The 20,219-nt window shown below is 42.7% G+C and overlaps 1 protein-coding gene across 1 annotated transcript; it reads left to right on the top strand.

The window, feature by feature from the left end:
• The first annotated feature begins 841 nt into the window (after positions 1–841).
• Positions 842–6,587, top strand: LOC125265739. The gene is made up of 2 exons (XM_048186135.1): positions 842–908; positions 5,212–6,587. Exon 2 carries the CDS (start codon positions 5,217–5,219, stop codon positions 6,474–6,476), a length of 1,260 nt encoding a protein of 419 aa, XP_048042092.1. The 5' UTR covers positions 842–908; positions 5,212–5,216; the 3' UTR covers positions 6,477–6,587.
• The last annotated feature ends 13,632 nt before the right edge of the window (positions 6,588–20,219 follow it).

Below are 20,219 nucleotides of genomic sequence, written 5' to 3'. Positions count from 1 at the left end.
TGGCTAGCCAGGTAAGTTTCAGATTAGTTTGCTCCAATCCTGGGTTTTAGGTACCATGAAAGTGACTTGGCTTTTAGCGGTGTTCATCACCATAGTAACTTGCGCTCTACAGCTAACCTGCTCCAGGGCAGGTTATGTTCTGGATTAGAGATCATCCAACGCAATGAAGTCACTCCCCCAGTTTCTCTTTCTCCAAATTAAAGGTCACTATATAGTAAAAAAAAAAAAAAACTTAATGAAATTGTCTGGCTTTAATGACAATTACTTGGATAATTACGCTATATTATCAACTAAATAAACTAACTTCACAAGTTTCACTTGCACTGATAGAGCAAGATCATTTATTTTATTTTATTCAGTGTAAATGAGTTTAAATTCTTCATTTTCTTCAATCTCTTAATCTTCAGTAAAAGAGTTTTGAATCGCGCTGGCTCTCTCGCGAGAAGTGAATCAGAGTTACTCTCTGTTGTAAGGCATGTGATTGGCTGTTTGCCACTGATGTCACGCATTCATGTGCACTCACTTCACAAACTCAGGATCAAAGCCTGAGTTGACAGAGAAAGTTGATGATCAGCGTCATGGTACCAGCAAAGCCGGATTGGAGTGGTTTGGTTTTGTCAAATCAAAACTAATCCTATAACCCTGAGTTTGTTCAACTACCATCATGGTACAGGCTCCTGGTGATGTGCAATCAAGCCAGGTATGAAGATTGTGAAAAATGGAGTCCGGGATTCAAAACTCAGTGTAGGGTGACCTGCGGTGGCCGATGGAGAGAACTACATGGGTGGCACTCGTAACAAGCTTAATGTTTACAGTCATACAGTACAAAGTCTTGTAAGAAAGACAAACACTACACAAAAAGCACAGTGCAACCAAAAGTGAGTCACAATAAGACCAAACTTTTCATGGTGAGTACAATCACATGTTTGGATAAACTTATTTAGATAAGAATATAAGATGGTGGTTTGTATTTATAATCATAAAATGTCTTGACAAATTAATGCAGACTTACGTTTTTAATCCAAGAAAATATATTTGGGGGGATGTTTTGTAGTTTGCTGCTTTACAACCTTGTTTGAAATAAACCATGTGCATGAAAAAATAAAAATAAGATAAAACAAACGTATTGACAATTTATATGTGCCAGAATTAGGGGTAACACTTTATAATAATTTTCAATAATAAATCATTAAAAAATTATTATGTAATGCTTAACAGATCATTAGTTAATATATAGGTTCATATAACTAGAAACATGAGATAATGTGCTTGTTAATGTTTAGTAATTAACTTATTAACTAATGTTTAACAGATCATTATTTCATGTAAATAAAAATGCTTACAAATGTCAGAAAATCTACAAATGATTTTAACAGATGTTATACAATGATTAATAGCTTTTGTTAATGCACAGCACATTTGCTTGCATTGAGGTATGATGCGATTAAGGTTAGGGACAGGTTTGGTATGGGTAAGTTTAGGGTTGGTTATAACAAATCATTAATTAATGATTTGTTAATGTGTAAATAGTAGAAGTCTACAAAACAAACAAAGACCAAATATGTCACCTTTACAGACTGTGGTTATGAATGTTAATATGAAAATATTGTGAAGTGCTTAAAATTACTTAAGATATATATTTTTTTTTTTCACATTTGTAAATGTAAAAAAAAAAAAAAGCATTAGGTAAATATATGAACTGAAGTGTATTAAAATGTGTTAGCATTCAAAAGTACATTAACAAATAAGTTTTTAATGTTTGCATAATTTCTATTGAAATCATTTGTAGATTAAAAAAAATGCATGATCATATGAACTGAGAATTTACTGACATTTGTAGGCATTTCAATTTACATTAAATAACGATCTGTTAATCTTTAGGTAATGTTTAGTAAGTTCTTTAGTAAACATTAACAAGCATATTATCTATTTCTAGGTATGTGAATATATATTAACTAATGATCTGTTAAGTGTTATATAATGTTTGTTTATGATTTATTAATGAATGTTATTATAAAGTGTTACATACATGCCTAAATGTAAACGAGTACATCCTGTTTCATAGTTTGAATAATGAACATATTTCTTAAATAAATTAGTAACAGCTAAAAAGTAGATCGTTTCAAAAACAGCAGAAAACAAACTAAAGGTTGGCAGCTTTTGATAAAACAGAATACCGAACCTCGACCCAACCTTAAGACTATAAACAATACTGTTTGCACTGTAAACTGACAAAACACGAGGAGACACACTGGATAAAGAATGCGAATTTGCCACAGCATTTATAGGTAACACTTTAGAATACTGATCCTTCATTAATGAATAACTCCACAGGAACAAATGAATAATGCAGTATTAACACTCTAGTAACTACTATTAACTAACAATAAACTCTGATGAATGAATTAGTAAGTAATAGTGCTCAATTGTAGGTGATAGTTCACTATTAACTACTCAGTAACTACTGTTTTTCATTCCTCCCAGAGAACTACTAAGAAATACTATATACATGTTCATAATTAACATGAATAATGCATAATGTATAATTAATTCTAGAGTAAAGGCCTTGGTAACCCACTAGTAATGACTGAAGTATTACTAAATACTTAAGAAGGAATTACTAATTATTTGGATCAGTATTCTAAAGTGAGAAACATGATAACTCTCTAGTAACTACTGAAGCATTAATTAATACGGATTAATGCTTACCATTAAAGTTATAAAACATATTCTGTCAAGAGCAGAAAGTGATTTTATTTGTCTTTTGTTCTTTAAATAACATGACAGACAGCAGTATGAATATTGGACTGCTGTCCCTTTAAGAGTTTAAGAACGGACACAATATTACACAAATGCGTTCTCTTTCTCCACTGTTTAATGATCCAAAACTGATCGTGTTTAACTGAATACTCACCATGACAGCCTTTTTGACATAATTTTGTATGTATTTGACCGTTTTAGTGCAGTAAGCCACTCATTTTGGTACTTGTGACTCGCAAGCTGTTTGAGACTGAGCGTGGCTTGTTCGATCCACTATGCTCAGAACAAGCAATATTCAACCAGAGTAAATTAAACGAATGAGAGCGAGGAGGCGGCTGTGTGTCACTTCGTAGTCGGAGAGAAGAGAGTGAGAACGCTCAGCTTACGTTATTCCCGAGTGCAATTGCATTTCGGCCAAGTGGTGAAACAAGTTTTCTTGCAAATTTTGCAAAATATTGTGCTTAATTGTTGGAGGTCTGACCACTTGTAACCAAACCACTTCCATACTATTGAAGTAGCTACCTTTTCAGTTACTAAATTGCCATCGGAGGCTGACATGCTGCTCTTACTCTCATACCCCTTTTCCACCAAAGCAGTTTGAGTGCTGGTTCGGAGCCAGAGCCTAGTTTCAAATCAGTTCTTTGTCTTTCGACACACAAAGCACCAGCTCCGAACCAGGAAAAGTGGTTCGTAAGTAACACCAAAACATTGCTGGGCTAGAAGTAAGAACCGCTTGCGTCAGGGGCTGGGGGCGGGGTTACCGTGACCAACAAGAAACTTGTGACCGCCATTTTTAAAATAGCAGCTAATCGAAGCTAATGCAGCTCGATCGTGAATCTCCGCTATATACAAATTACGGCAAGCCGTGTTTGGATGCCGATGTAGGTTCGCAAAGCCATGAGCATCAATAGTAGTGAAACATCCGCAATTGTTGATGGAAGGCTTGTTCGAGATGTATCGGAGCAGCGCGGACCGATTCGGCGGGTGACATCGGAGTGCTGCACGGGTGTGTTTGTAAAGAGCATACGACTCCTTGTGCTTTGGATCGTTCTCGCGGTGCTTTGAAGTAATGCGCCGATCGCTCTGCGGGAAGCCGATGCATCTCGAACAAGCCTGGTGTGTTTGTGTTTGGCGCTGCGGCGCTAGCTTTGCTGTGAAATATGAGACGTATACAGTGACGCAAGACCTGGCTCTGTGCTGCTCTCTAGCCTGTGGAAAGGCAAACCAGTTCTTAGAAGACTCCTCAGTTGAACCAACTCTGAACTGGCACTAGCACTAGCTCTGAACTAGCACCCGGTTCATGCTGGTGGAAAGGGGGTATCAGACAGGTGTTGTTGTTCTGCGTGCCAGGGAACGTAAATGGGCCATACGTCATTGCTTCGATATATCATTGACATCGCAATATGACACTTTTTTATCATGTAAAAATTTATACCATTATTATCATGGACGGTATGATATGGCACACCCCTAATCCAGATAAATTAATAGGTCTCTATGCGCCTCTGCTGGATGTATATGGTAATTACACTTGTTTCTAAAACTGCAGAGAACACCTAGATTAATATTCAAACAACTCATATTTATTTTTGATCATCATGACAGTTTTTTTTTTCCATAAAAATGTATTATTTCATATGCATGCTAATGGTGTAGTTGAGGAATTTGACAGTAAATAGGTCAAAAGTACTTCATATCCCCCAAAACACAGCATAATCTGAATTTCAATATATGATACATGTAGTAGACCATTTTTGTGCCATGGGTAACAAGGATTTTTCATCCAGCTATCACCGCAAGTATATTTTAAACCTGTGGGAAGCACTGAAAACTCACTGACTATTTAAGGAAGGAACACACCAAGTTGACAGTCGGCTGTCAGGCAGTTGTTCTTCATCAACCGACTAACTTTTCTCAGTGTGTTTCACACTGCCGGCTGAAGTTGGTCCTCGTCTGCTATTTTTCGGCTGATTTGACCTGTTGAATTGGCGTTGGAGCTCGTCGGTCTGTTGGGCCATCTGATCATTCTGATTGGCTGTTCAACTTCTGCCACCTGCTGGTACGGAAAGGCATTTCATCCCACGCAGGCGCAAAACGGACATGCTACATGGCCGTCGGCTGTTGAGCATCGGTTTGGTGTGTCAGGGCAACTTTGGACACAGACGCTGCCAACGTGAACCAACCCCGCAGTCTGCTTTCAGCGCCACTAGTTCGTCGGTGTCGGCTTGGTGTGTTCCTGCCTTTAAACACACAGAAACAAGATGTGCACAAGTGTGTAGTGGATTCATACCCATCATAACCATTTCAACCAGTGTGCAAACTTGAATGGATATGATCAGGCCAAACATTTAAGGTTATATAAACTTATGCCATACACTTATTGGTTAAATGTGGTTGAATGATCACAGCTGAAGATGCTTATTACTCTTCACTTCATTTTTCTCTTCACAGAAAGAATGGAACAACTACACACCTCTCTTGTTTTGTTCCTTCTCTTCTGTTCACCATGGGTGAGTGACGGGAAGACTTTCTTGACTTATCTTGGGACACAGTGTATAGAAGACTGCAAGTCCAACTGGGGCGAGTACAAGTGCAAGACTATTGATGATGGAAAATGCCAAGAAATGTACTGTTCACCTCAGGAAAACATGGACTACAGGGGCAAGCAGTGCAGAGCTGATAGTATGTGTGGGAAGCATGGAGGAGACTACTATTGGTGCAGAATTAGTACCCTGGACTGGGGATACTGTGGGCTCATCATGGACGTCAAGAACTACTATGGATCTACGACAGGTGCACTGTGTTATGATCACTGTGACCGAAGAGAACAAGACTACTATTGGTGCAATACTGCACAGGGATGGGATTACTGCTCGCCATCTGAAAACACAGATTACAAGAACAAGCAGTGTAAAGAAGACAGTCCATGTGAGAAGCAGGGTGAGAACTACTACTGGTGCTGGCTGAAGGAGGGAAGCTGGGGTTACTGTGGACTCGTGGAACCAAAGATGTTGATCCACCGGTCTATGTATCATTATATCTGCATTGACGAGTGCCAGTATTATGAGAGTAAAGATTACTACTGGTGCCACACTGCCAAAGGCTGGGACTACTGCTCTCCAAATATAGATGTAACCTATAAAGGCAAACCATGTCGCTCAGACCATACCTGTGGCTTACATGGCTATAGTTACAACTGGTGCTGGACCTCAGAGTCAAAATATGATTACTGTGGGCTCATTGAATCCACTGGAGAGTGTTCTTACATCAGTTCTCAACATCGCAAAAGGAGAGCCCCTAACAATAACAAAATATTGATATGCAAAAAGGACGACAAAGGCACCAACACAAGAACCACCTTCACTGCTGTGCCAACTCTTGATGACATCGCTGATGGCAGTCGATGGAGAAATGAGGCTGAAAACTTAATCAGCCGTTGGAACAATCAGTACCTGGTGGACCAATCCCGCTCAAATCTGATCCGATCTGATAATCTCCGTATCGACATGCAGGGCACCTTCAACCGCAACAATCAGCGCTACTACAACCTGCAGATCCAGGTGAATGAGAATCGGAGGTCTGGTCAAAGCACCACCGTGTCTCAGATCATTGTGCCTCGGGGAATCCCAGACCGCTACATCCGCAGAGCCTTTGTGGAGAGCTTTGAGCGCCGAGCTCGGGTTTTTATTGAAATTTCAAGTATAAATCAGTGTTAGAGCCAAGGGGTGGAAATGTGCAAAGTATGGCAGTTGAAATACAGTTGTTATGCTTTTAGATTTTTGCTGTACAACACAAATATTGAGCAAAATAAACAAGCCTAAACAAGCTATTTTTTCCATGAGAAATCTCTTGATATGTAGAACTATATAAAGTTTATTTGTAACTAGTGTTATCGGATATGGTTTTTTTTTTGGCGGATATTGATTATGAAATCTAGAGAGTAGAATGGTTGATTATTATAAATACAGATATAACATTTTTGCTTAAATTTCTTAAAGTTATAAAAATGATGATGACAACAATAACAACAATTAAAACATAAGTTTACCTTTTTTTTACATACCTGTTGTTAGATTTTGGAAATCTAACAATTTGTTCTTGTTCTTTATATTTAAAAGTTTACAAATATTGTTCAATTAATCAGCCTATTGCTTTATTAATAATGTGCTAAATTATTCATCAGACTGTTTAGTCAAGAAACTACAGGCAAAAACACAGTTTTTTTCATGCGTCTGTCAATTTTAGCTTTTGATAAAGTGTTTTTTGTTTTGTTTTGTTTTTCTCAGATTAGTGGAAGGAAAACATTCAAAATTATGGAAGAACAATAATGCCAAATATTTTTGAAAGAAAAAGTTTGTTGAATTGTAATAATTGAAAGAAATGTGCATTGCATTAACCATGCTTGCATTTAAATGCATTGTATTTTTAGGGCTTGCATTTTTATATGATGAAATGCAACATGGTCGTATATTTAAGCTGTGAATATTTCAATTCAAAACAGTTCACATACATTTTCATTATTAAAAATCCAATGGTCCATATTCACCTTTCAGATTTCACTTCCAACATATTCATTCTGTTTAAAAATACAACCTATAATATTCGACAGGCAATTTTCGGTCGATTTTATTTTGTTTTATAAATTCAATTCCATAAATTCAGTGGCTCAAATGTGACAGAATATTCAACAAAGTACATCCAGGAACTACAGGAATAGCAGTAGAGTGCCGAGCATGATCTCCATCTGCTGTTGGTCATGAGGACCAGCAGGTGGTGCAACTGTGTGTTGATGAAGACCAGAGCAACAGTTAGAGCAAGTCATTCATTCACAAAATCTGGTTTACAGAAATGGAGCAAGTATATTTGATGAATATTTAAAAACTGTGTTTACGTTTAATTCTATGTCTTCATGGTTTCCCTGTGTACCTTAAAAAGCTTGAGGCTTTTTAAGGTTTTTCTTTACTTTTGTCTCCGGTCCGACCGAGCCCTAGACGGCCGGATCGTGACAATTAGGGGCTCGTCCGCTCGTTTTTTTTTTTTTTTTTTTTCTCCCGTATATTAGGAACGTTGCTTGGCTGCTTTGAATTTTCGGTGGGGAAGGAAGTGTAGGATTTAAGATGGAGTTCGATTTAATTAAATTTACTCTTTCGCCCACGCTAGAGGAATTCGACCGCTGCAGAAAAAAAGACTTGATCGTGATAGCTGAGTTTTTTAATATCTTGGTTTCTAAAGAGCAAAGGAAGCATGTCATAAAAGACGAGTTGTATGCCAAGTTAGTCGAAATGGGTATTTTGCCTGAACGTGTAGCAGGAGGTTCCGAGGCGGAAACTGAGGGTGAAGTCGCGTCTGATGGTGCAGATTCGGTAAGTGATAGAAAGTCTTCTCAGTTTGTAGATCCGGTGGTGACTGTTCGTCTAAAGGAATTAGATCTTGCGTTAAAAAAACAGGAGCACGAAAACGCAAATACTCCGACTGAAAGAGCTAGAATTAAAAACTGATCGGGATGTTAAATTACGTAAACTGGAGTTGGAGGTCCAAAGGCTGCGTAACCAGCCAGTTCCATCACCGCGCGTCAGACCCCCTTCCAGTACTTCTGAGGTTGGGCAACCTGACTTCGATGTAGGTAAGTACATTAAGTTGGTACCTCCTTTTCGTGAAACCGAAGTTGACTCATACTTCGTAGCCTTTGAACGCGTCGCTGCTAAATTAAAATGGCCTAGAGACATGTGGGCATTATTGTTGCAATGTAATCTCGTTGGCAAAGCCCAGGAGGTGTGCGCGGCTTTGCCAGTGGAGGATTCATTGAATTATGACATTGTTAAATTGGCTGTTTTGCGAGCTTACGAATTAGTACCGGAGGCGTATAGGCAAAGGTTTAGGACTTGTTCAAAGACAGCCAAGCAAACGTTCGTGGAGTTTGCGCGTGAAAAGAGAGCGCTGTTTGAAAATGGTGTCTTTCTACCAAAATTACTACGTTTGAGGAATTGCAAGAACAAATTTTGCTCGAAGATTTTAAGAACTCGCTACCGGAAGGTATTGTGGTGCATTTGAATGAGCAAAAAGTTTCCAAATTATCAGATGCTGCAATCCTAGCAGACGAATTTGTGCTCACGCACAAAACCGTATTTTCTCCCATACGCGCGCCTAAATTATTCCCTGCCGCGGATTTAGGGAAGGAAAAGGATAACCATTCTCCCCGGTCTTCTAATGCGTCTAGAAACGCTCCAAAACGGTCCGATCAAAAGAGAGTATGTTTCTATTGTCTTGACCCTGGCCACTTAATTTCAAATTGCAAAGCGTGGCAGCAGAAAGCGAAGTCAAAAGGAGTAGCGCTTACGTCGGTTTCTGAGTGCGTGAATTTAAAATCCGATTCACCTTTTAAATCGTTCCTGCAAATGGGAACAATAGCACTTGTTGATGATGCTAATCCTAAACCGGTCGTAATGTTACGAGACACGGGGTCTGCTCAATCATTGATTCTAGATGGTACGCTGCCGTTCTCGTCAAAGTCTTATACGGGTACTAACGTGCTCATCCGTGGTGTGGGAATGGGCTGTACTTCAGTGCCGTTGCACACGATTTATCTGGAGTCTGAACTGATTTCTGGTCCTGTCAGCGTTGGTGTTTATTCACAATTGCCAGTGGAAGGTGTGAGTCTGATCTTAGGGAATGATCTGGCTGGAACCAAAGTTTTCCCGTATCCGATTGTCTCAGCAGAGCCTGCTGCTGACGACCAAAATGACCCCCTTGTAAATCTATCCTCTGTTTTCCCGTCATGCGCTGTGACGCGCGCGCAAGAAAAGAAATTCAGAGATGTAGTTGATCTTTCTAGTTCATTCCTAGTGTCGTCGCCGGAGAACACCGAATGTAAATTGCTTGTTCAGCCGAAACCACACTCAAATGACGCTGAAAATGAAACTTCCTTGAAAGTAGGCCGAGAACAATTAATAATTGCGCAAAAACTTGACGTAACATTGAATAAGTGTATTAATGCTGCAGTTGACAAGGCACAGGTTTTAAAATCGACGGTAGGTTATTTTGGGACGAGGGTGTGCTGATGCGCTGGTGGAAACCGTTAGATTCTGAACTTGATGGGGTTTATCAGATCGTTCTTCCCTCCGGTTATAGAACCCAAATAATGAAGCTGGCCCACGAGCATATTTGTTCGGGACATCTTGGTGTTACGAAAACTTATGACCGTATTGCTAGACACTTTTTCTGGCCCAACATGAAGTCCTCCGTGTCTGCATTTATTCGATCTTGTCACATCTGCCAACTTGCTGGTAAACCTAATCAGGTGATTCCCCAAGCGCCACTGCAACCCATTCCAGTGATGGGAGAGCCTTTTGAAAGACTCATACTCGATTGTGTAGGTCCCTTGCCTAAGGCAAAATCGGGTCATCAATATATTTTCACTATAATGTGTGCAGCTACACGCTACCCAGAAGCCGTGCCCTTGCGTTCTATCACGACGAAGGTGATCGTTAAAGAACTAGTAAAGTTCTGTTCCAGGTTCGGTCTGCCAAAAACGATTCAAACGGATCGGGGTACAAATTTCACATCGCATCTGTTCGAACAGCTTGTTAAAGAACTACGAGTTGAACATCAGTTATCAAGCACCTCACATCCCGAGTCCCAGGGAGTTTGCCATGTGAATATGCTCAAAGCATACTTTGCCAGAGATGAGTGTAACAGAAAAACAGAAATTCTGTGATCAAAGATGTGTCTCTTGTAACTTCTGACAATCTGCCCTCTAGTGATGTGTCTGAAGATGATATGATCGACAAAGATGTTCAAATATCTTGCGGAAGGCTTTTAAATTCTGCCATTCTGTCCACCCTGTCATCTCATCTCTCATACTTGTCTGAGGAGCAACGCAATGATATCACTGCTCTGATCAGAAAATACCCAGCATTATTCAACGATGTTCCCTCACAAACTAATGTGCTGGTACACGACATCGATGTAGGTCAAAGCACGCCCGTTAAACAGCACGCTTATCGAGTTAACCCATACAAACGCCAAGTTATGAAAGATGAAGTTGAATATCTGGTGCGTAACGGTTTTGCTGTAGACAGTCAAAGCCCATGGAGTTCGCCCTGTATACTTGTGCCCAAGTCTGACGGCTCACTCCGATTCTGTACTGATTTTCGCAAGGTAAATAGTTTGACTAAACCTGACTCCTTTCCGCTTCCTAGGATAGAAGATTGCGTTGACCGAGTGGGTTCTTCACGTTATGTTACCAAATTAGATCTTCTGAAAGGATATTGGCAGGTGCCGTTGACACCGCGCGCATCTGAGATCTCTGCCTTTGTGACACCTGATGCGTTTATGCAATATTCAGTAATGGCCTTCGGGATGCGCAACGCACCTGCCACATTCCAAAGATTGATGCGAACAGTATTGTCTGGAGTACAGAATTGTGAAGTGTATCTTGATGACGTGGTGGTGTACTCCATGTCGTGGGAGGACCACTTACATACCCTTGAGCTTGTCCTTCAACGTTTGGCTGACGCGTCTTTAACGCTGAACCTAAGTAAATGTGAATTCGCCAAGGCTGTTGTTACTTACCTTGGAAAACTGGTTGGGCGGGGGCAAGTTAAGCCGATAAATGCAAAAATCGAAGCCATTGTCGAATTTCCTGCGCCTACCAATAAACGTGAATTACAACGTTTTTTGGGAATGGCCGGATATTACAGAGGGTTCTGTAAGAACTTTGCCATGGTGGTCGCCCCGCTTACTGATCTTTTAAGAACGGAACGAAAATTTACATGGAGTGATGAATGTGAATCCGCTTTTTGTTCTGCAAAAGATCTGCTGTGTAACGCTCCAATCCTGTCTGCCCCAAACTTTGATTTGCCATTCAGTGTACAGGTTGACGCAAGTGCTCGTGGTGCCGGTGCGGTCCTGCTGCAAACTGATGATGCTGGTATTGAACATCCCGTCAGTTACTTCTCGAAGAAGTTCACCAGATGTCAGCAGAAATATAGTACCATCGAAAAAGAAGCATTGGCACTACTATTAGCTCTTCAACACTTTGAAGTCTACCTAAACTCTGGTGATCGAGTAATGGTGTACACCGATCATAATCCCCTTATCTTTCTGTCTCGCATGTCAAACTCCAATCAGCGATTAATGAGGTGGGCGCTGACCTTGCAAGAATTTAACGTAGACATACGGTACAAAAAGGGTGCAGAAAATATGGTAGCCGATGCGTTATCCAGGGCGTATGCTGGTGATGACTAAACTGTTGTTGTATCTTAACTAAAGTTGTTACAAATTAGTTTTTGTAACTAAGGGTGGGGGTGTTACGTCTGTATAAGTGTATACATTAGCCTATTGTAATGTAGAATGTGATCTTGTAACTGTGCACGCTGTTGCTTTGTCTTTCTCTCTTTCTCTCTCTCCCCTCTCTCTCTCTCGCTCTCTGGTAGCGCCGCTTGATTGGGACCAGGTGTTGCGAGTCAGGTGGAAGAGCGGGAGCGCTTAAAGGCAGCAAACAAGGACGGTGGAGTGAGCCGTATTGCCGCGTCGTGAAGCTCCACGCGTGTTTTATATCCTGTTCCCTGCCCCAGACAACTAAAAGAGTTATTGTGCTGCTGTGTGACCAGCGTTGTTATTGTCAGTTACGTAAGCATTATCTCCTAAAATTGTTGTGTGACGGAGATCACTTACTTAATTTATCACTTAAGAGTTGAGACCTTCTGCTGTTTTTCCTTTGTTTAATCCATTCTGAAAAAGCGTAGTTTTGTTATTCATTATTTGGTTACGTTTGGGTCGGGGAGTGCCACTTTTACTTTGTGCAATCTAGTTTTCTCCTGTTTACGTTTAGTTAGGGAGCCAGGGTAAATTCTTTGTATTTTATTTGTTGTTTTCTTTGGTCAGGTAAGTTAGTATTTTCTAAACCCTTAGTTAGCCCTCCTTTTGTTTGTTGTTTTGGCCTGTAACCCCTTCCGATGAAACCCTGAAAATGTTATCGTTTCATACAAAATAATCATAATAAAAAGAACTGTGATTTTGAGAAATTTGTGGTTATTGTGAGCTGGGACAGGAGACCAGGAACCGTTGCCCGCTTGAGGCTTTTTAAGGTTTTTCTTTACTTTTGTCTCCGGTCCGACCGAGCCCTAGACGGCTGGATCGTGACATAATGCGATAGAGATTATAATGCTTTTCCCACCCGATGCTGATAGATTAGATCATACATTACATTTGAGGAATGCTGAGGAATTACATCTTGGCTGTTTAGATTTCTTAGCTTACATTATATCCACTTACTACTATACTTACAACTATATCCAGGTAAGCAGATACAGTAAGAATATGAGCTTAATATGCAAAGTTTCCTATAAAAACATTTTAAAAAGAAAACACTTAACATGGTATACTAATACAATAATAAAAGATCAAACTAAGTATAAGATACACTAAATTGATATACAATCACAACACTATATAGCCCACATAACAAACAAGCAGTTCTGAAAATGCATTGCCATTGAAAATCATTAAATTCACTGTTTAAAAAACATAATTCATATAGGCTATAAAAAGACCAAACTCACTGACACTCACTAGAGGAATGCAACACGTTACACTGCACACTATGCAGTTTCTTTATAATGGTTATCTATGGGAGAAAAATGCTTAATGTGAAACTTTGTTAATATTAATAAAGCATACAATGTATAGACAAGCAGATGAACCCATAATATGAATGAAACACATTTAATTAGACTTTTGCGTTAAGCATTTAGAAAACTCTTAAGGAAAATGTTTAATGTGGCTTAATGCATTAAGAAATTATATTAAATTGCTCCTATGATGGATTTTTGTTAAATGATGGGTTTAACAGCTCTAAGTGAATGAAAACATCTTGCAAAGTTTTAAATCCGAAAGTCCACCGTATATAAAGTTATTGTCTCTCAAAAGTAAGAGTCCACTCAGGGTCAATTAAATGAGTAATTTTTAAAATGAATCCCAAGCCGTTTCATTATGAGGTCAAAATGAAACATTAGAATATTGCCCGCCCACTGGCGCAGACGCCAGAGAAAACTTGAAACCCCAATCTTGTGCTGGGTTCCCGCCATTATACTGACGTCTGCTTCTTCAACCTAAATGCATTCAACAAGTGATTTTCAAGCCGGTTGTTATTTAAGGATGGGTCAGTACCCAGTTTATGTGGACCAGCTTCTTGCTCATCTGAATCACAATCTGTAAGTATGATTTGTTACATCTCTGTCTAAATTAAATGAACACACCAATGTGAAGCTCCTCCCACTGCAATCACATCATCAGTGAAGCTCCTCCCACTGCAGTTCGTCAATAAATGCTGGAATATTCCCATCAGAGCATCAGGAAGAGCTGAAATCTGCAAAGACTGAGTTTATTAAAGAGGACAGTGAGAACATGAGTGATCCAGAACCCTGCAGAATGAAACACACTGAAGATACTGAAGAACAAAGAGGTTGGTGTTTATTCTTCATTCATTCATGATGCTGAACAACATTCATGATAGAAAGATTCAAGCTCTTCTGCACATTTAGAGAAACAGTTACTATGAAACTGTGAAAAATAGTTAAAGTACAGGTAATTTTTTTAATTAAATTGAGCATTTTTTTAAATGATTTGATTGTCAACATCAAGTCAAACTAAATATTATTTTTACTGTTTTATTTTACATGTATTTAATATATGGTTTCCAATTTGCAACAATGTTACTATAATTTTAGACATTTTTCAATATAGTTTACATTATGTTTTTGTTTTTAGGAGTAAACAGTAATGAAGTAAATTAACTTTCCAGAATGGCTCACAGGGTTGTACGCATAATTCAAGCGAAATCAGATTTATAGTTACTGTTACGTCCCCTGGTGGCGTAGAGGTATGGGGGAGACGCACATAATAAATATTTAAAACAACCTATAAACTTGGTCTCTGGGAAGTACTGTGGGTGAGTGACACAAGGACAAACAATGTAACAAAAAGTGGTTCGCTTTATTTACAACAGAATATAAGTTTACACAAATGAAAACACCAACCAAAAATCCCTATTTACAGCTATATACAAAGCAAAGAAATTATAATAAATTGAAACAAGCCACGGAGAAAAAGAAAATGAGCGGCGCTAAACAAACGAAAAGAACAAAACAAAACATTCAATAACTAATTCCCTCTAAACTAACTAAAAACAAAACCAGAAAATAAAGAAATCTTCGGCGTTCACGCCATAACTAAAGCTTCACTAACTATTAAACAAAACTTACATAAGGTTGCTCCCGCTCCTTCCCTAATGTGTCTAGACAGAGTCAATCCTGCGTGTTTGTAAGATGTAAGTCACGTGACATTCTTTCCTTTTCTTGATCTCCGGGCTGATGAAGTTTTCAGTTCAGATAAGACATGCTCTGTAACAAATATTCAAGGAAGCAAACAAGCAAGCGAAAAAAAGGGAGGGGGCAATAATCTGAACACGTAACAGTTACTGATGTATTTATTATAAATTATAGAAGTTATTCATACTCAGAGCTCAACCTTAAGCCATGTCATGTGCTTGTATAAAAATCATAATGAGTAGAGATGCACTGTTTTCTGTGCTTTCTTGGCTGAAATCAAATATAACGAAACACTTGGCCGAATACCGAACATGATTTTTCCGTATTTTTTTCCGATTTATTTTGCCAATTTTTTCATCAAAAAATTTTTATAAATTAAATAGTCAGAATGTGCTTTTTATTATTTTGTCTTGCTTTTCAAATAAAAAATCAATTACATACTGTCACAGACACATCAGGTTCCACCTCACTCCCTTACCCACGCACTCAATCACCAGCTTACTGATCACCGCCACCTGTGACTCATCAGCACTGCAATCACCACCACTACAAAGACACCACACTCACACACACTCACTGTCCGGTCTCGTTTGCACTACAACATATGTATGCTTACCTTAAGGACTCCAAACGCCATACTTACCTGCTCCAGTCGTCTCCTCCATCTCCTTCGTCTCCTGTTCTCCTTGTGTGCCTACCTGCCTGTGTGTGTGAGTGTCTCTGCCAGCTCCTTCCATCTCATCTCTTCATCCGCATCTGCAAGACAAAATCAGGACAGTATTATATTCCCTTCATCTCTCAAGAACCCATTATCTGCTTACCATCACCCTGTGCTCTGCTTAATGTAAATAAACTTACCTGGATTGTTTATACCTCTGCCTCCGTGTCTCTGTTGTAACAGAAGACCGGACCATAACAACTTCACAGCATGAGCACCAACGACCCGTTTCAAGAGCTCGTGGACGCACTGCGCCGAGCACTCACACCACAACCATCGTCATCATCACCCTCCAACGCTGCAACTTCCGCACCCTCCATCACCGCTCCTTCATCATCATTCACCGCCAGTCCCATGGCCAAACCGGCGCCCTACTCAGGATCGGCGGAGGAATGCAGCGGATTCCTTCTCCAATGCGAACTGGTCCTGGAGATGCAGCCGCACCTCTACACCACCGACACGGCTAAAATAGCGTTCATCATTTCGCAACTGCAAGGTAAGGCCCTGCAATGGGCAGATTCCCCGTGGACCCAGAAAGGCCCTGTTGTCCAGTCATATTCGGCGTTCGTCTCTCACTTCCGTGAGGTCTTCGGGAGACCTCTGACGGATTCTTCCACTGGTGAGAAACTCTATAATCTAAAGCAAAGAAATCTCTCTGTTAATGAATATGCCTTGCAGTTCCGAACGCTAGCCGCCACCAGCGGATGGAATGAACAAGCCCTCATCACCACTTTCCGTCAGGGATTGGAACCCAACGTGCGGCTGCATCTCGCTGCATACGAGGACTCAATGGGACTCGAACGCTTCATCCAACTCGCCATCCGCGTGGGTTCTCGTATGCAGTCGTGTCTCCTCGAGCACCAGGGCCAGTCATCTACCACCAACCTCCTCCGCCGGTCCGAACCCGTCAGCTCCCCAGAACCAGCCACCGAACCAATGCAAATTGACCATTCACGTCTCACCTCAAGTGAAAGACAAAGAAGGCTGACCCTGAACTTATGCTTATATTGTGGATCTCCGGGGCATGTCATCTCCACATGCCCAACCCGTCCTCCTCGGCCCGTGGTGAGTGCTATTTTTCCCTCCATTCAGAAAATGAAACCACTCACTACTATTGTAATCCTTACTGCTGCAAATACCTCTGTTCCAGTGGTGGCGCTCCTCGACTCAGGGTCAGCAGGAAATTTCATCTCAGGCGCCCTCTGTCGACAACTCAAGCTCAAAGTCTCCCCATCTCCAATTAACTATCAAATCCACTCCATCACGGGCAAACCCCTGAGCCGTAGAAACATCCGTCATTGTGTGGGACCACTTCAACTCTGTGTTGGCATCCTGCATTCAGAGAAGATACATCTGCTGGTTCTGGAGGAGTCCACCGCTGACGTGGTTCTAGGGCGCCCGTGGCTTGAACAACACAATCCCACCATCTCCTGGCGCACGGGCGAAGTCCTGAAGTGGGGCGACCACTGCTTTCCAGATTGCTTCCCGGCGCTTCCTGTTCCGAAGTCTCCACTCTCCAAGTCTCTCTCCATCAACGCCACCTCTATCGAAAGCCCTGTAGAGAAGCGCTCCGTGGATGTTCCCCCGGACTACGCCCTCTTCAGTGACGTTTTCTGCCCGCAACGCGCCTCCAAGCTTCCTCCACACCGGCCATGGGACTGTGCCATCGATCTGCTACCGGGTGAACCAGTGCCCAGGGGACGTATTTACCCCCTGTCAATACCGGAGGAGAAGGCCATGGAGGAATACATCAAAGAGGCCCTCAACCAAGGTTACATCCGCCCGTCTACTTCCCCTGCTGCTTCAAGCTTCTTTTTTGTGGCGAAGAAGGACGGAGGCTTGAGGCCCTGCATTGATGACCGTGCCCTCAACAAAATCACTGTCAAGTTCCGCTACCCACTTCCCCTCGTCCCAGCGGCCCTGGAACATCTCCGTGGTGCCACTGTGTTCACTAAGCTGGACCTCCGCAGCACGTACAACCTCATCCGGATACGCGAGGGGGACGAGTGGAAGACCGCCTTTGTCACGCCCACCGGACACTACGAGTATCTCGTCATGCCGTATGGCCTGGTCAACGCCCCCTCCGTATTCCAGGATTTCATACACGAGGTGCTCCGGGAGTTTCTCCACAAGTTCGTTCTGGTGTATATTGACGACATCCTCATCTACTCCTGGAGCTTGGCCGAACATCGCCACCACGTTGCGGAGGTCCTCCAACGCTTACGGCAATTCCATCTCTTCCTCAAAGCTGAAAAGTGCTCCTTTCACCAGCCCTCTGTCCAATTCCTGGGATACATGATAGATCACAGTGGCATCCGGATGGACGAGGGGAAGGTCTCCGCCATCCAGTCCTGGCCCACTCCATCCAAAATCAAAGAACTCCAACGCTTCCTAGGTTTCTCCAACTTCTACCGCCGTTTTATCAAGAACTACAGTACCATCGTCAGTCCACTCACCAACTTACTCCGTAATCAGCCCAAGTCTCTGTCCTGGTCCCAACAAGCCACCAACGCCTTCGAGACCCTCAAAAGAACCTTCACCACCGCTCCCCTCCTCGTCCACCCTAACCCAGATCTCCCATTCATCGTGGAAGTGGACGCCTCCACCACCGGAGTGGGAGCGGTCCTATCGCAGCAGCAGGGGACACCAAGTAGACTCCATCCATGCGCCTTCTTCTCCCGCAAGCTCAACCCGGCGGAGGTCAATTACGACATCGGTGACCGCGAACTCCTGGCCGTCAAGCTTGCCCTCGAGGAGTGGAGGCATTGGTTGGAGGGGGCTACTCATCCATTCCAAGTTCTCACTGATCATAAAAACCTTGAATATCTGAAGGCTGCCAAAAGACTCAACCCTCGCCAAGCTCGCTGGGCCATGTTTTTCTCAAGGTTCAATTTCTCCATCTCTTACCGTCCTGGTTCAAAGAACACAAAAGCTGACGCCCTTTCTCGCCTCCATTCCCCTGAGGAAAAGCCTGAAGTTCCTGAAACTACCCTGCCAGAGTCCATCTTTGTGAACCCCATCCGTTCCTGAGAGACCCTGGTCACACCTGGGAGTGGACTTCGTCACCGATCTCCCTGAGTCTGACGGTCACACGTGCATCCTGGTGGTGGTAGACCGCTTCTCAAAGTCCTGCCGCCTGATACCCCTGGAGGGTCTACCTACCGCCATGGCCACTGCTGAGTTGATGTTTAATCATGTTTTTCGTCATTATGGAATACCTGAAGATATAGTCTCCGACAGAGGACCCCAGTTCGTCTCCCACGTCTGGAAAGCCTTCTTCTCCCTCCTGGGTGTGACCGTCAGCCTGTCATCTGGATACCATCCTCAGTCGAACGGGCAGACGGAACGCAAGATCCAGGAGATAGGCCACTTCCTGCGTACCTTCTGTCACGGCCACCAGAACTCCTGGAACCAGTACCTGGGTTGGGCCGAGTACGCACAGAACTCCCTCCGCCAAGCCACAACTGGACTGACACCCTTCCAGTGCGTACTCGGCTACCAACCCCCACTGTTCCCCTGGGATGGGGAACCTTCCAACGTCCCCGCAGTCGACTACTGGTTCCAGGAGAGCGAGAGGGTTTGGGACTCAGCTCATCACCAACTGCAGAGAGCCCTGCGCAGACGCAAGATGACAGCCGACCTTCGGCGCTCCGAAGCTCCTGTCTACCAACCGGGGCAGAAGGTCTGGCTGTCCACCAGGGACATCAGGATGCGTCTGCCCTGCAAGAAGCTGAGTCCCCGCTTCATTGGCCCGTTCACCATCGTCCGGCAGATCAACCCCGTCACCTACCGTCTCCAACTCCCAGCACAGTACAGTAGAATCCATCCAACTTTCCACGTATCACTGCTTAAGCCTCACCACCCTTCTGTTGTTCCCTCCACAGAACCTGACGTGGCAGCTGCCGAGCCCCCCCTTCCACTCATCCTGGAGGACGGCACAGCTTACGTGGTTCACGAAATCCTGGATTCCCGGCGCCGTGGTGGTCAGCTTGAATATCTCGTCGACTGGGAAGGCTATGGCCCCGAAGAACGCTCATGGGTTCCCAAGAAAGATATCCTTGATCCTATCCTGTTACAGACCTTCCACGCCAACCACCCAGACAGACCTGCCCCACGCCCTAGAGGAAGACCACCACGACGTCGGGGTCCGCGGCCCTCAGGAGCGGGCCGTGGGAGGGGGGGTACTGTCACAGACACGTCAGGTTCCACCTCACTCCCTTACCCACGCACTCAATCACCAGCTTACTGATCACTGCCACCTGTGACTCATCAGCACTGCAATCACCACCACTACAAAGACACCACACTCACACACACTCACTGTCCGGTCTTGTTTGCACTACAACATATGTATGCTTACCTTAAGGACTCCAAACGCCATACTTACCTGCTCCAGTCGTCTCCTCCATCTC

This window comes from Megalobrama amblycephala, linkage group LG1, assembly GCF_018812025.1.
Source record: "Megalobrama amblycephala isolate DHTTF-2021 linkage group LG1, ASM1881202v1, whole genome shotgun sequence".
In the NCBI taxonomy this organism is placed as follows: Eukaryota; Metazoa; Chordata; class Actinopteri; order Cypriniformes; family Xenocyprididae; genus Megalobrama; species Megalobrama amblycephala.
Note: the sequence above shows the minus strand (reverse complement) of the source record. Positions and strands in the feature narration are given on the sequence as shown.